General features: G+C 40.2%; 1 protein-coding gene across 1 annotated transcript in view; it reads right to left on the bottom strand.

Annotated features, from left to right (window-relative positions):
• SUGCT (succinyl-CoA:glutarate-CoA transferase) overlaps nucleotides 1-15,794 on the bottom strand; it is a 555,315-nt gene that overhangs the window by 82,149 nt on the left and 457,372 nt on the right. Inside the window, exon 13 of the mRNA XM_008150339.3 lies at nucleotides 3,475-3,538. Coding sequence (XP_008148561.1) covers nucleotides 3,475-3,538 — 64 coding nt within the window. The remainder of the gene's footprint in view (nucleotides 1-3,474; nucleotides 3,539-15,794) is intronic.

Genomic DNA, 15,794 nt, shown 5'->3' with positions numbered 1-15,794 from the left:
ATTTGAGCCCTATCTCATCTCCTCCAGACATTAGCACTGGGCCTCCTTGTTGCTCCTTCAGCCACACCAGGCTGGCTCCGCTGACAACTGGCCATTGTTCCCATGTCTGTTTACAGTTCACTTCTCAAGAAAACTTTCCTGATCCCACACACTAGCTTAGGTCTCCCTGGCAGTCTTCCAGAGCACCCTGCTATAGCCTCTGGTTTTCTATGGAAACGCTCACCCTGCTCCTCTATATGTATTGTATGCTGCCTTCCCTGCCAAACTGTCATCTCCATGAGTGGCTTGGCCTGTTCTGGGGACAGCTCTCTCACCAGATCTTCATGGAGCATATGGAAGACAATAGGTTTAGGGAGTGTAGTTGTGTGTGGTGTGAGTGTGTGAGTGCTTGAAGATTTGGCACTGCATCAGATTAAGTTAGTTAATTAGGAGCGAATCAGTACATTGTGCCCAGTGTGTTCACACTTCTGCCACTAAGCTAATGGTGAGCAAAAACTAAGGACTATGACCCTCATGGGGGATTATTAGAACACCAGACTATTTAAGCCTGGCAAAGAAAAGTATGATACATTTTCTCATTTATGCCCCCATGAATAATACATTTTATTAGTTCCTTTCCATCTTTAACTGTAAAATAGGCTTTAAAGCTCAAATGAGAGAGTACCGTCATGAACAGTACGTGAAAATAAAGAACAACAGCATTAGCATTAACATAACTACAACTCATATTTAGAGATAATTCATGAGCATTAACTAGATTGCATGCTTGAACTATGACATGTATATATGCAAAATAAATGTTTTTCTTATTTATTGTGTTGGAGGTGATGGGAAATGATATAAAAAGTATATTGGAATATATGTTAATTAATAAAGGAGATAGTTTAGATCATATTACATGGTATATTTTAATATTGGTAATGATTGCAAATATTGAACAATGCATTAAATGCTTACAATAATTATTTAAGTAGGCAACAGGAATTTTGAAGAGGCAAATAATTTCCCAATAGTTGGGAAACATTGGTTGACCAATATTTTTAAGTATTAATCAATTAGGAGTACACAGGAACTCTAATTTGAGAATATGAGGGAATTCTGTGGACTTATACATCTCTAAAAAGGTACAATCAAAATTACATAATAATTATTGTTTTCTTCAAGAGACAGGTTTCTAGTAACTACTAAGACATAATGCTTCAGGTAAATTAGTACAATATATCAAAATTTCAGTACAGGTTCACTAATAACAAAGGAAATATAAATAAGTAGTTTGAGGTAATGTTAACAGGATTTTTTACTGTAAATGTGAAGATGCAGATATACAGGGGGTGGCAAAAGTAGATTTACAGTTTGAGTACGTGAAACAGTTTATTCTTGTATTATTATTTATTGTTGTGTTATATATTTTCCCAAAGAAACAACTGTAAACCTATTTTTGCACACCCATGTATATGCAAATCTAGAGAACTACATTTAATGAATTCAAAATGTGTCTCCACTGGCTAACTAGCAAACAGTGTAGCATAAAATCACCTTTCACTCTACCCACTTTTTCTGTTTTGGCAGATTCACTTCAATGAGGCATTGTGGGAGAGTCTAAGTTATTTTTACAACAGTCATAAGGTCTCCAAAGGGAACATTTATAAAGAAAGACAGAACTATCATTGGTAAATAAATGAAAGGGGCAATCCTCAGGAAAATTTTAATTATTTACTGTGATATTATTTGTATTAATATATCTTATCCTTTGAAAGGCACCTTACTGGGATACACTGAATTAGAAGAAACAATAGCAACTTTTTTTGCCAGCATTTCCATTGAGTATGAGCTCCATGTGGCCAGGAGCCCAGGAATCTGGTTTATTTTTTAATTCTGAGGACCCAAAACACTGCCTGGCACATAGTGTACGCTCAATAATATCAACGAATAAAAGACTTTCTTAACTTTTATTAACATGCTTTTCCCCTACTACCTTTCTACATGATATATCATTTTCATATTAACATATGATCTCAGTCTCTAATATGCTTATACCTGCTCTCTCTCTTAGTTACCTTCCTTAACCTGTGTATAATGTTCCTTATACTCCTGTGCATTAGAATTTTTTATTTCAATTTTATTGATTCATCATAATTCCCTCTTCTTATTTCTTTTCATGTGCCAGTGGCCATTATCTGATCTGTTCTGGGACAATACTGCCAAGTTGATCCCAAATCTTAGAACTAGATTATACCTAGAATCAAATTAACAATGCAATTCTTCAATAAATGAGACCTGAGACCGGTAGAAGGAAATGCTTTATGCCATTTGACTGTGGTGATTGAGCAGTTTGGGAAATACTCAAACTTCAAGCAAGGCAACCTGGATATAATTTCAGGAAAACAATGACCAAAGTTATATCATAGCTAAGTTCATTATTCTCTTCCAGAAGAAAAGAAAAAAAAAAAAATGAGTGCATGGTCTGTACATAGTCTGGAAAATAGGGACACAATGAAGAATGTGGCATGTTTTCCCAGCCATCCCCAGAGCAGACAACAGACCCGAGGAATGGTCATATTACGATCACTAGAGAAGTGAAGCCTGTGCACGGTAACTGGTTAATCATAAGCTCTTGCTACAGCCTGGATGCTTTGAGAGTAGGAAGGAGGTTCCTGGCTACAAGGAAAAGAACTCCCTCCCCCTCCCCCCCCCCTGCCCCCGGAAGTATAAAGTTGGCATTTTGGCCAAAATTCTTTGGTTGAGTTTGTTTGGTCTGAGTCAAATTACAAAACTTCAATGTATTCTGAGTTTACCGAAAACATTTAGTTTCTTGATCTACAAAGCTAAGATCGATACCCTAAACCCGGGGTCGGCAAACTGCAGCTCGCGAGCCATATGCGGCTCTTTGGCCCCTTGAGTGTGGCTCTTCCACAAAATACCATGGCCTGGGTGAGTTTATTTTAAAGAAGTGGCGTTAGAAGAAGTTTAAGTTTAAAAAATTTGGCTCTCAAAAGAAATTTCAATCGTTGTACTGTTGATATTTGGCTCTGTTGACTAATGAGTTTGCCGACCACTGCCCTAAACCATAGATCAGAAAGAAAAATGGCCTGGCCTGAGCAGTCAGTAGCCTTCACTGGACACCACCTCTATCGAGCCTGGCGTCCTTTCTCATTCTCATATGAACCGCATGTAATTTCATAATATTTGCCATATCTATCGCTACTTATCTGCTGGCAATTACACAATGTACCTTTGTGAGTACATGATTACAGAAAATGGAGTTAGGTGATACGAGCATTTTGTTGTTGGTGAGACAATTAGACATTTGTTAGAGCAAAGACACAATTCTGTAGCCTCAGCGCACAGTCTTGTGGGTGTGACTCTAACTTTCATCAAAAACGAAAATTTTGGACAATGTCTTGACAAGTTGTTTGGGGCATAAGCATAGGGAACAGTTTATTAAGGAAGGTATTAAAATAAAAGTTTTCAAACCTGGGACTGATATCTTCCCCACAGTTGGATGTTTCATTTCCATAATGAGGCCATTGTGTAACACCTTAAAATGTAAAAAGAGAGAAAAAACACATTACAAATGAAATTATCTTCAATATCAAGGTATATAGAAAGCCACCAATTCAGTCCATTGATGAAAGATATTAGAAAAGAGAGATGCTTGAAATTTTTGTTTGAAAGTAAATATTTGATACAAAAATAACGTTTCTATTTTATATTTTACCAACTGAAGCTAAAAAAAAATAAGATTCAAAGTCTTCCCACTCTTAAAAATATTATTTGCTCCTAAATATAGGGTATGATCTTCTCCCTTTCATCTAGGTATGATCCTCTAAATAGTGAAGCTCTGCCTCTTCCTGCACTGCTTCATAGAAGGACTTGGCCAAGGTCAACTCCAGGACAGGCCGGGAAGCTGCAGACCTGGAGCAGAGGAGCCCCCTGGGGTGGTAGCACATATGCTCCTGGCGATTTATTTGGTGGAAGGTATGGGGAGTCGGTGCAGTTTGAAAGGTGAATCAGAGTATCCAGAGGCCCAGTGACTTCTGGAAGTGGATAGATTCAGGGCTGCTGTGATAAGCAATGAACAGAGCCAGCTGACAGGGGAGCCCAGAGTAGGCCCAGGTCAGAGGCCTGAGCAAGAAATTGAAACCAGAGATGTTTTCAGTGATAGTGAGACCTTCATCATAAGACTGGGCTTCATAACTAGGATTCCTCTATCCTGCAGTCAGTTTGGGGCAGGTGAGGGAGGGAAGAGACAACTGAAAAAAATAAAATAAAAGCCAGAGACCTCATCTTAGAGGGCCAATTAGATTCTCATGCACTGGGACCAAGAGGGATATTTATTAGTATCCCATCAAGAACACAAGGTGACTTGGTCTCAGGGTTAAGATTCAAGGTCAGTTACTATCTAAGAGGGACAATCTAACAGTGTCCAACCAGCAGAAATCTGACTTGATGCTGAATTGCTTGACTACTGAACCAGAGCTACTAAGATCCTTGGCGTATAGAGGCTGCAGTTCTTTCCTATGGGGTGGGCAGGAAAACAAAATCTGCCAGGGATCAGGTGTCCTCCCACTGTAGGAAGAGGACGAGTTGGGGGCATAGACTGTGATTCTAAATGTAAAAGTTGAATTACTAGAGGCAAAATGTTCTATAATCCCACAAATAAAAATGCTATAAAATTATTTTCTTTTTTGTGTGTGTGTTTTTTAACAACTGGAGGCTATCTGGCTATACTGTCTCAAAGAACACCCAAAAATTCAATTTACTGTTACTATTACCGCATCTTCAGGGAAACAGATCTGAGTGGCTAACACTGTGTTTCAGCTGCACTATCTACCACGTGGAGATCTCTCTCTTCCTGTGCTGTACACGGACCTAAGGACATAGTTCAGTGGCACAGCAAACGAGTGGACCACAGCGTCATGCTAACTGAACCAGAGCTCCTCAAATCCTTGGCACATAGAGAATGGCAAGTTGTCATGGTGTTATAGTGTTTTGAAGCATATACATATTCCTATATAATCCTCTCACACAGCAAAAGAGCATGCAATGCGTAAACTAGTAAAAATGTTTTCCCGCTTGGAAAACTCAGAAAAAGAGGTCAAATATCTTGTTTGTTTGTTTGTTTTTTATCCATTTCTATTAAGGTTTTTTTGGTCCCATTATGGAATAACACCCCCTAACACCCCCACAAAAAAAGATAATCTCATGGGTGATTTTTTAAGTTTAGAACTATAACTCTGCAATGGCTATCCAGGCTCCCACCACTTTTTTTTTTTTTTTGGCGGGGGGGGGGGGGGGGGGGAAGGAGGGTGTGGTCACCACTTCTGGGGCAACACAGCAACATGCTCTTTAAACAACAGCCATGTCAGCCCCCACTCCTTGAGGATGACGCCACACCATATGGAGATCCTTTCTAGGGATGCCTTGCCTCTCTTTTGGAGTCACCAGCTTTGCACCCAGGAGCTGGCCAGAGAAAAAGCTTGTCAGTGTTAGAACTGTGCTATAATTTAATTCTGGTGTGGCTCGTTCTCAGCACCCGCCCAGCACAACCTCCTCCTGTGTGGGGGTGGGGGCTAAATGCCAACTCGAGGTGCTAAATCTCAGTTCTACTGAGGACAGGAACAAAAATACCGAGCTAAATTTCACTCGAAACAATTATCCGCACACTGAATCATTCTTCTCGTATCTCTGTTGCCCTCCTGACTACCTCTCTGTAATAACACTGCACTGCTACTCACAAAAGACAAAAGTGAGTGTTCTCAGCTAAATATAACTTAACTGATAGTGTTGAAATTAATTAACGCTGAATTGCAATTATGTAGCAAACGCTAAGTGTCAAACGTGAAAGGGTAGTTGGTAAAGGTCAAGGGACATATGTCAAAGTTTTGTGGAAGCGAAAGCTAGCAGTTGATTGAAGTTTTTCACAGAAGCAGCTTAAGGAGTGTATTTCCTCCAGCCCTACCCCCATTGCTGCCTACATGCACCATTCCCAATAGGAAACTTTTGTTTCTAACCTTATTAATTCCTTTGCCTTGAAAAGCATTCTGTTTTAAGCAGAAACACAAATTTTTCTGCTGTCTGGCAAAGAAAGCTAACTGCAGTTTCTCATTTGCTGTAGCCACGGTGCAGTTATGAGGCAAAGGGGAACATTTTGAGCCCCCATCTTCAGAAAGACCTGCCGTGGTTGCCACCCACCGTTTTATGTCAAGTCTGAAGTCGATAGAATTCCATAGGCTTTCTTCGCGAACCAGGTCAGGTGACCTCAGAGAAGGGCTGAGGCTGTGGCAGTGCCGTCCCTGGAAACCCTGCCTAAGGACTTGGAATCTTGGAAAACTCTCCAGCCCTGTTTGTGGGGCAAGTCCTGCTCTGCTTAGTAACATATTCGAGGATCTCAGAGACCAGACTGTCTGCCTGAATTTTAACGTAAATCTCCCCTGCTGCCCTTCAGGCGTACTGTCTCATCTTAGCTTCGCTGAAAATGGAGAAACTGCCACGTATCAACATTTGTAATAGCATTTCTGTGGGAATGGTTACTTAAACGTTCCCTTTCCTTTTTGTACCCAGGCTCAACACCCAATCTCTATTACCTTAACCTAGAAATTCCCATTTAATAGTGTTTCATTTGCTGACCATTAACAGTGGAACAGGAAGGAACCTTGGCCTAGGGAGCGTCAACTACCATTTTCCCATAGGGAGAATTTCATGCCTAGAACCTCAGTCTGGCCATTCAGGATATTCTTCATCATATATTTAGTTATTTTAAATAAGGCACAGACCTTCCCTAGATTTTTGTAGTGAATTCTGTCCTTTTTTTGAATTTTATTTTATCCTCCCTAAATCTTTCCTGGTTTGGTAGCTTTTCTTAATTTCATTTCTTCTTGAAATTTCAAAAGCATTTTCTTGACAAGAATAGAATTGTAGACAGTGCACCAAAATCTTTAGCAAAGTATCAGGCCTATTTAAAATAAGGCCTCTCTTTCTTCTTTAAGAGTTTTACAGATTGACAGCCTAATGAGAGAATCAAATGGTAATGTATTAATGATGGGGGGAGGAGTAAAATGTATACCTTAAAGTTACGTGGGAAATAAAAGTTTAAGTGAAAGTAAGACAGTTTTTTTTTTTATAAAGTCCTATGGCAGGAATGGCAAGGGGGAAAAGTCTATAATATAGCTCTAGCAAGAAAAAACAGTAAAACAAATCAAATAAAAATACCCACTTTATAGGCAGTGAAAAATCTACACAGAAAACAAGAGATCTGGTTCAAGAATAGAAGTAGGAAAGCATATTCAAATGAAAAGAGACTGCTAGGGCGCTGGCATTAAATTGTTAGGGGCACAAATACTAGTAGAATATTAGAAATTAACAATTATTATAAGAACTATTAATCATGCTCTGTTAACTGTGATTGTTCTATTCTGATTAGAGAAAGCACATTCTAACCTCGCTGAGAGTTGTATGCCCTGGGACCTGGGAGCTAACATTGAAATGCAGTCCATCCTCCTTTCCTGAGAATTGCCTACCATTATGGAAAGATTTATAACCTCATGGCACCTAGTCCTGGAGGCACCTGTTCTTTACCTGTAATCTGGTCCCGGGGGGCCCTGGGCACCCACTATCTGTGACCCCCCACCCCGCGCACGACTTGTAACCTGTAATGATTATCCCACGCCCACTTTCTCATACCTGTAATTCCTACTTCCCCACGTAATCTTGCCCTTCTGCCCAATATAAGCAGTTAGCTTATGGTGGGTGGAGAGCAGATTTTTGTGGATGACCTGCTGCTCTCCCAATCTGCCAGCATTATTGGAATAAATGTTCATATATGACTCAACCCTGTCTCTGCTTAATTGGCTGAAGTAGGGACAGGCAGCCCAGACCCCTTGGTTGTCTGATTACAAAATGAAATACAAATGATACATGTAAAGAGCACATCAAAGCATTATATATGTAACACATAGACACAGACAACAACGTGGTGATAGCCAGGTGGAAGAGGGCAGAGGGAGGATAAATGAGGACAGAAAGGGCCTTGGCTTTGGGCAATGGGCGCACAATGCACTGTGCAAATGTTTTGTTGACTTATACACTTGAAACCTGTACGATTTTGTGAACCAATGTCACCACCAAAAATTCAATTTAAAAAAATCAATGGAATACCGTCAATGATTTTAACGATACACAAGAGAACTGATCTATCTATCCATTCACTATGAATAGAGACATAATCTATTCTTTGAGTGTAACAAACATCATAGAGTACCTATATGCTAGACAATGTGAAAGGGCTGGTGATAAAAAGACAAATAAACTTCATTCCAAGTGCCTATGATTAGAAGAAAGGGTAGGGAATAAGAGACCTAAGCCAGTTTGTAAGACGTAATTTAAACTCCACAATGTCCAATAAGAAACAAGTAAGTTGAAGGAAGCTGAACGATGTAGGTGAAAAAGGCAAGTAAAAGTCTTAGAATAAAAATGATGTTGAAATATAACATTAAGGTTAACGATTACAACGATAAACAAGATAACAGCAGCTATTGCTTACCAAAACTCCTGAGGGTCAAGCATTGAGTTAGGGGAACTTTTTTCCTACCAAGGGCCATTTGGATATTTACAAACTATCCACAGGTCATACAAAATTATCAGCTTAAAAATTAGCCTGCTCCATTTGGTCAAACAGTTCATTAACTCACCCCTAATGCCTTGGCAGGGCCAGACCAAATGATTTTGAGGGCTTTATAAAGCCTGAGACAAGTTCCCACCCCGGGAAGTTGTCTCCATTTAACCTCCTCATTAGCTAAACTAGGTAGGAATTACTATCATCTGCATTTCTGCTGATAAAGTGGGGGAAGCCTAAAGAGGCCAAGAACTTGCCCAGGATTTCACAATTAATGAGTGGCTGCCAGGTTCCTGACAGTAAAAATAAAAGATAAACAAGCATAATTTGATTTACCATTAACCCAACTAGCTGATGCGGTCAGTTTTGTAAAACAAATTAGTCAATTCATAGAGGAAAGAAAATCAGCCAAACGAACTGCTTGTACTGCTTGTCATTATGAGACCCAATTCGTTAATAAACTGAACGGCTCCCTCATAGGTAGCCAAGGAAATTCTGGCTACCACAGACACAAAGGCTGTGAAAGATAAAGGATTTGGGCCCTGCCAGGCTTAGATTAAGAGGGGACAGATCCAGTGGGTGACCTTGGGCAAAGCAGTTAAGTATATGAGGCTCAGAACCCTCATCAGTAAAAAGGGAGTAAGAATATCTTTCTCAGGAGTTTCCAAGGGTTAAGTGAGATGATGAGGGCAAAGCACTGAGCACACTGAATGGCCATTGTTTCACCACTCTCCCTAAACTAGGTTCAAACTCTGACTCCTCCAAGTTCCAGTTGTGTGGCTTTGGGGCACATTCATTCATGCAACAAACATATGTAAATGTATCAACAGTAATGATTAATAATCCTATATAATAAAGAGCTAATATGCAAATGGTCATCACGCCCTCATGCCATCACGCCGTGATGCCCTCACACAGTCACAATCCATCACCAGGAGGCTACATGAGCAGTGGGCGCACGTGGGTGGACAGAGCTGTGTGCACAGCGAGGCGTGCGCGGGTGGGAGGGGACTTGACACTGCGTGTGTGGCGTGGAGGCAGGTCTTGGCGGCTCCACGCAGCGACGAGGAGGTGGGGCCTGGCGGCTTCATGTGGTGAGGCCTGGGGGTCCTGCGGCTCCGCCTGATGCGGAGGAGGGACCCTGGCTCCGGAGTACCTCTTTGGGGCAATCCATCAAGGAGCCCCAGATGGGTGGGCAAGGGCTACCTCTTTGGGGCGATTGATCGTGGGGCTCCCACACTGTGAGTGGGCACAGCCAGGCTGGGGGACACCACCCTCCGAGTGCACAAATTTCATGCACTGAGCCTCTAGTTAATAAGTATCAATTGTTATTGGTGTCAGACACTGTTAACTGCTGAGGAAAAACTGGGTCACAGAAAAAGCAAGGTCCTGGCCTTCAAGAAGCTTATTATCCTGTAAGGGAGACTTTTGAATTAGTTGCTATCCATAGGTCTGTTACTGTTACATAACAGGTGTTTAGTTCTGTGCTATATCCCCAGTGCCTTGAACACTATTTGGCACTATCTGGTAGATGCTCAATAATATTTTATTGAATTTATTTAATTAAATGTATTTATTTATCTATAAAATTTAATTCACTAAGTAGAAAGTGGCTCTTTTCTACTTAGTGGAGGGAGATTGATTGGAGAGTTTTCTCTATTTTACCTTTTTATTTATATTTCTATTACAATTTACATTCAATATTATTCTGTATTTCTCGCTTTGTGGTGCTTTGATGAACAGAAGTTTTTAATTTTAGCATTCTCAAATTTATTGAAATTTTCCTTTATGTCTGCACTTTTAAAACAAATATATGTTTTTACTGATTTCAGAGAGAGAAAGGGAGAGGAAGAGAAAAGGGAGAGGAAGATAGAGAGGTAGAAATATCAATAATGAGAGAGAATAATTGATCAGCTGCCTCCTGTATGCCCCCTACTGGGGATTAAGCCCACAACCCAGGCCTGTGCCCTGACCAGAAATCAAACCACGACCTCCTGGTTCATAGGTCGACACTCAACCACTATACCACACTGGCTGGGCCTTTATGGTTACACTTTTTATGACATTTTTTTAAAAATATATTTTATTGATTTTTTACAGAGAGGAAGAGAGAGGGATAGAGAGTTAAAAACATCGATGAGAGAGAAACATCGATCAGCTGCCTCCTGCACACCCCTCACTGGGAATGTGCCCGCAACCAAGGTACATGCCCTTAACCGGAATCGAACCCGGGACCCTTGAGTCCGCAGGCCAACACTCTATCCACTGAGCCAAACCGGTTTCGGCTTTTATGACATATTTTAAAATGTCTTCCCTTCTCTAGGTGATAGAGATATCCTCCTAAATTATCCTGTAATGATTTTGACATTGGCCAATCTATAAATATAAAAAGCTAATATGTTAAGTGTCCAACTGTCCAGGAAATGATGTCACATAGCAACACCAGGCTTCCTCTCCCTAGCGACTAGCCTCCTTGCAGTTTCTTCAGCCCAGGAACATGACTTGCTTCATAGCCAGGTGGAAACACTTTACACTGTAATCAAATGTCTGTGAAGCATTTTCCCTGCCTCATCTCATTTGATCCTCACAGAAGTCCTAGAGCAGGCAGATAGGAGACTCGGTGGAATCCTATTTACTTCTCATTAGCTGGAAAACGCAGATTTAGAAAGCTTAGAAACTTGACCTGACTGAGAAGTAAGAAATGATGGACCTTGAAAATGACTTCAGGTTTTTTCACTGTACAGAGCATAATCAAACACTGAACACTGCTGCAGTTAAATGTTTTACCCTTTGTTCTCCCTGTGTGATCTACAATAATAATCTGTTTCGTGTTGATATTTACTGCTGTGTTGCTGACAATTACCTGAAAGAGAAGTTGGGTGTTTCACTGGGCTGGAAAAAGTTTAGCTACATCAGAAAGCAGGTCTAATTAAGCAAGTTTATTCTGTATCTATAAAAGGCTAAGTTGACTTGCGCATGCGCAGTACATATAAAGTTCTCGCTGGCACCAATCGCACACATTAGTTTTGATCTGTCATTGTCGATTGTGAATTTGGTTGACACTTCTATTATAGAGAAAGGGCGAATAGCAATATTAAAATATTTCTTCTAATTAATTTCCTTTCGTGCACCAGGCCACTAGTTTATAATAAAAGCTCACAGCAAGTTTGGGATTAGAGGAATTGCTCTAAAGATAACATCATACTTAATGGTGAAAGACTGAATGCTTTTGCTTTAAGATTGAGAACAAGGCAAGCATGTCTGCTTTCACTACTTTTTTAAAAATATACTTTTATTGATTTCAGAGAGAAAAGGAGAGGGAGAGAGATATTGAAACATCAACAATGAGAGAGAATCATTGATTGGCTGCCTTCTGCCCACCCCACACTGGGGATCAAGCCCATAACCAGGGCCTATGCCCTGACTGGGAATTGACCCATGACCTCTTGGTTCCTGGGTCAATGCTCAACCATTTTCACTACTCTTATTTAAGATATTACTAGAAGTTTTAGCCATTGCAATATCGAGAAATAAAGACATAATTTGCATAAAGGCATATGGGAAGAGATGAAATAAAATAATAAATAAAATATATATATAATGAATAAAAGGAAGAAAATTTGAAAGGAAGAAATCATACAGGTCGATATGACTGACTGCATAAAAAATACTCCTAGAACTAATGAATTTGCAAGGTCAAAGGTGCAAGATCAACACACAAACAGTCACATTTATTTACCAACAATGAACATAAATAAGGAACCCAAAATTAAAACACAATATCATTAACAATCACTCCAAAAAAAAAAAAGAAAGAAATACTTAGATATATACTTAACAAAACGTGTACAGACTCTGTATATTGGAAATTACAAATGCTGATAAAAGCAATCAAAGGGACCTAAATAAATGATGAAGTATACCATGTTCTTAGTTTTGAAGAGTCAACATCTTCATTTATCCATAACTTTCATGTAATTATTACCAAAATCCTAGAAATGTTTTTTGTAGACATAGAAAATGCTTATTACAATGTACATGGGAAGACATAGGTGTCAGAATAGCTTAAACAATCTTGAAAATGAAAATAAAGTGAAAGAGAATCTGTCTATTAAAGTATATATATAGCCGCTAAGAAAGGTATTGACAGAGGGTTGGCCACATAAATCAATGGAACAGAATAGAGAACTCAGAAATGTATCCACACAAATATGCCCAAATGATTGCTGACAAAGGTGTAACTGCAGTTGAGGAAGGATAGCCTGTTCAACAAATGCTACTGGAACAATTGTGAAAAAAAAAAAGAACAAAATATCCTCTACCTAAATCTCATACCCTATACAAAAATTAACTTAAAATGGACCATGGACGTTAATGTATAAATTTAAAATGACAAAATCCTAGGAACAATCTTGGAGATTGCTCTGCAAAAGCTCATGTTAAGAAGATGAGAAAGCTACAAACTGGGAGAAATATTTGCAGGCAATATATCTGACAAGGGACTAATATCCAGCCTATATGTAAGAAGTCTTACAATTAAACAGTAAAACACAAACAACATAAGTAAAAAATAGGCAAAAGGCATAAATAGACATCTCACCAAAGAGGATATAGAAATTGCAAATAAGCACATGAAAAAGTGATCAATATCAATAACCACTATGGAGATGCAAATTAAAAGCCTAACAAGATATTAGTGTCAGAATGGCTAAATTTTTTTAAGTGATATAAAATACTGGCAAAGAGAAACTGAATCACTCATTCATTTCTAGTTAGAATGGAAAATGATGCAGATATTTGGAAAAGTTTGGCAGTTTCTTAAAAATTAAAACAAGCAAACAAACAAAATCAACTAAACATACAATTGCATACATCCCAGGAGTTGCACTCCTGAGAATTTATATAAATCAAAATTTATGTTCATAAAAAACCTGCACTGAATGTTCATAGCAGTTTATTTGTATGTAATAGCCCCAAATTGGAAACAACACAGATATCCTTTAACTGGTGAATCATTTTCCAACTGTGGTACATCTATATTATGGAATACTCCTGGGTAATAACAAGACACAAACTATTGATTCATGGAACAACTTGGATGAATCTTGAGAGATTTATGCTGAGTTGGGGGAAAAGCCAATTCCATAAGGTATGTTTTCACTTAATAGCATTCATTTTTTGAAAAGCACTTTAAACTTTAATTTCAATTACAGTTTATAGGCAATATTATTATGTATTAGTTTCAGGTGTAGAGCATAGTGGTTACACAATCAGATACTTTACAAAGTGATCCCCCTATATTTCCAGTATCCACTAAGCACTGTACATAGTTATTACAATACTAGGGGTCCAGTGCACGAATTCGTGCACCTTGAAAGGAACTGTGGGCCGCGAGACTGCAGTGGGCACAAGGGCAGGTCTTGGCCCATCCTCCACACCCCCACCCAGCCCCTCCCGCCGCAGCCCCCAGTCCTCTATCTGCTGGCAGCCCCACTACTGCCGCTGCCGCTCCCACCCACTGATGGCGGGGCCAGCGCTATCAGTGGGTGTGAGCAGCGGCTACTGCTTCGATCACCCCTCAGGAGGAGGGGGAAGTGGAGAAGCCCTCAGGGGAGATTGGGGCTGGCAGCTGCAGCTTGCACCTGCTGACAGCTCCAAACTATCGGGACCAGCACCGGGCACTGGCAGTGGGTACAAGCAGAGGCTCCGGCGCTGGCAGCAGGTGCAAGTGGCAGCTCCAGCACCAGCAGTGGGTGCGAGCGGGGCCAGCGCCGGCAGCAGGTGCAAGCACTGGGTGGGACTGCTGTACTGGAGCAAAGAATTTTCAGTAACCACCAGAGGCTTGCCCCGATGACAGTGACCGGCGCCCCGCCTTGGTCTCGCGCCCTGCTCACCTGCTCCACCATCCCACTGCAGCCAACACCCGCCATGTGTCACGCTCTGCCTCCTGCTGCTGACACCCGCCTTGTTCTGCACGTGCCCCCTGGTGGTCAGTTCACATCATGGCGACCGGTTGTTTGGTTGTACTGCCGTTCAGTTGTTCCACCATTCTATTTGCATATTAGAGTTTTATATATATAGATTGTTGACCATTTTCCCTGTGTGGCACTTTACATCCCCAAATTGTACATATTACTTTTGAAACTATCAATTTGTACTTCTTAATCCCTTCATATTTTTCATCCAGTTTCCCTAACCACCTCACCTCTGACAACCATTACTTTGTTCTCTGTATCTAAGAGTCTGTTTAAATTTTGTTTGTTCATTTAGTTTTTCTCTAGATTCCACATGTAAGTAAAATCATATGGTATTTTTCTCTCTCTGACTAACCTATTTTACTTAGCATATACCCTCTAGGTCCATCTGTGCTGTCGCAAATGGTAAGCTTTCATTCTTTTTTATGGCTGAGTGATATTCCATTGTATATATGTATGACCATTTTTTATCCATTCATCTCTTGATGGGCACTTGGGTTACTTCCATATGTTGGCTATTGTAAATAATGCTTCAATGAACATAGGAGTGCATATATTCTCTTGAATTAGCGTTTTGCGTTCCTTCAGATATAAACCCAGAAGTGGAATCATTGGGACATAAGGCAGTTCCATTTTTTTTTATTTTTTGAGGACCATCCAGTTTTCCTTAAGTGGCTGCCCTAATATGCATTCCCACCAACAGTACACAAGGGTTCCCTTTTCTCCACATCCTCACCAACACTTGGGTTTGCTGATTTATTGTTGATGACCATTCTGACAGGTGTGAGGTGATATTTCATTGTGGTTTTAATTTGCATTGCTCTGATGAATAGAGATGCTGACCATCTTTTTCATATATCTATTGGCCATCTACACTGAGTGGCCAGATTATTATAATCTCTGAATGCATAATAATCTGGCCACTCAGTGTGTGTGTGTGTGTGTGTGTGTGTGTGTGTGTGTGTGTGTGCATATATATATATGGAGGCCCAGTGCATGAATTCATGCATGGGTGGGATCCAGCCAGCCTGGCCAGGGGGAGGGGACATGGGCAGTTGGCCAGCCTGCCTGCTGGTCGAACTCCTGGTGGAGGGGACAATTTACATATTAGCCTTTTATTATATAGGATATACACTGAGTGGCAAGATTATTATGCGTTCAGAGATCATAATAATCTGGCCACTCTCAGTGTACATGTCTGTCTA

This window comes from Eptesicus fuscus, chromosome 14 (genome assembly GCF_027574615.1).
Source record: "Eptesicus fuscus isolate TK198812 chromosome 14, DD_ASM_mEF_20220401, whole genome shotgun sequence".
Classification (NCBI taxonomy): domain Eukaryota; kingdom Metazoa; phylum Chordata; class Mammalia; order Chiroptera; family Vespertilionidae; genus Eptesicus; species Eptesicus fuscus.
Note: the sequence above shows the minus strand (reverse complement) of the source record. Positions and strands in the feature narration are given on the sequence as shown.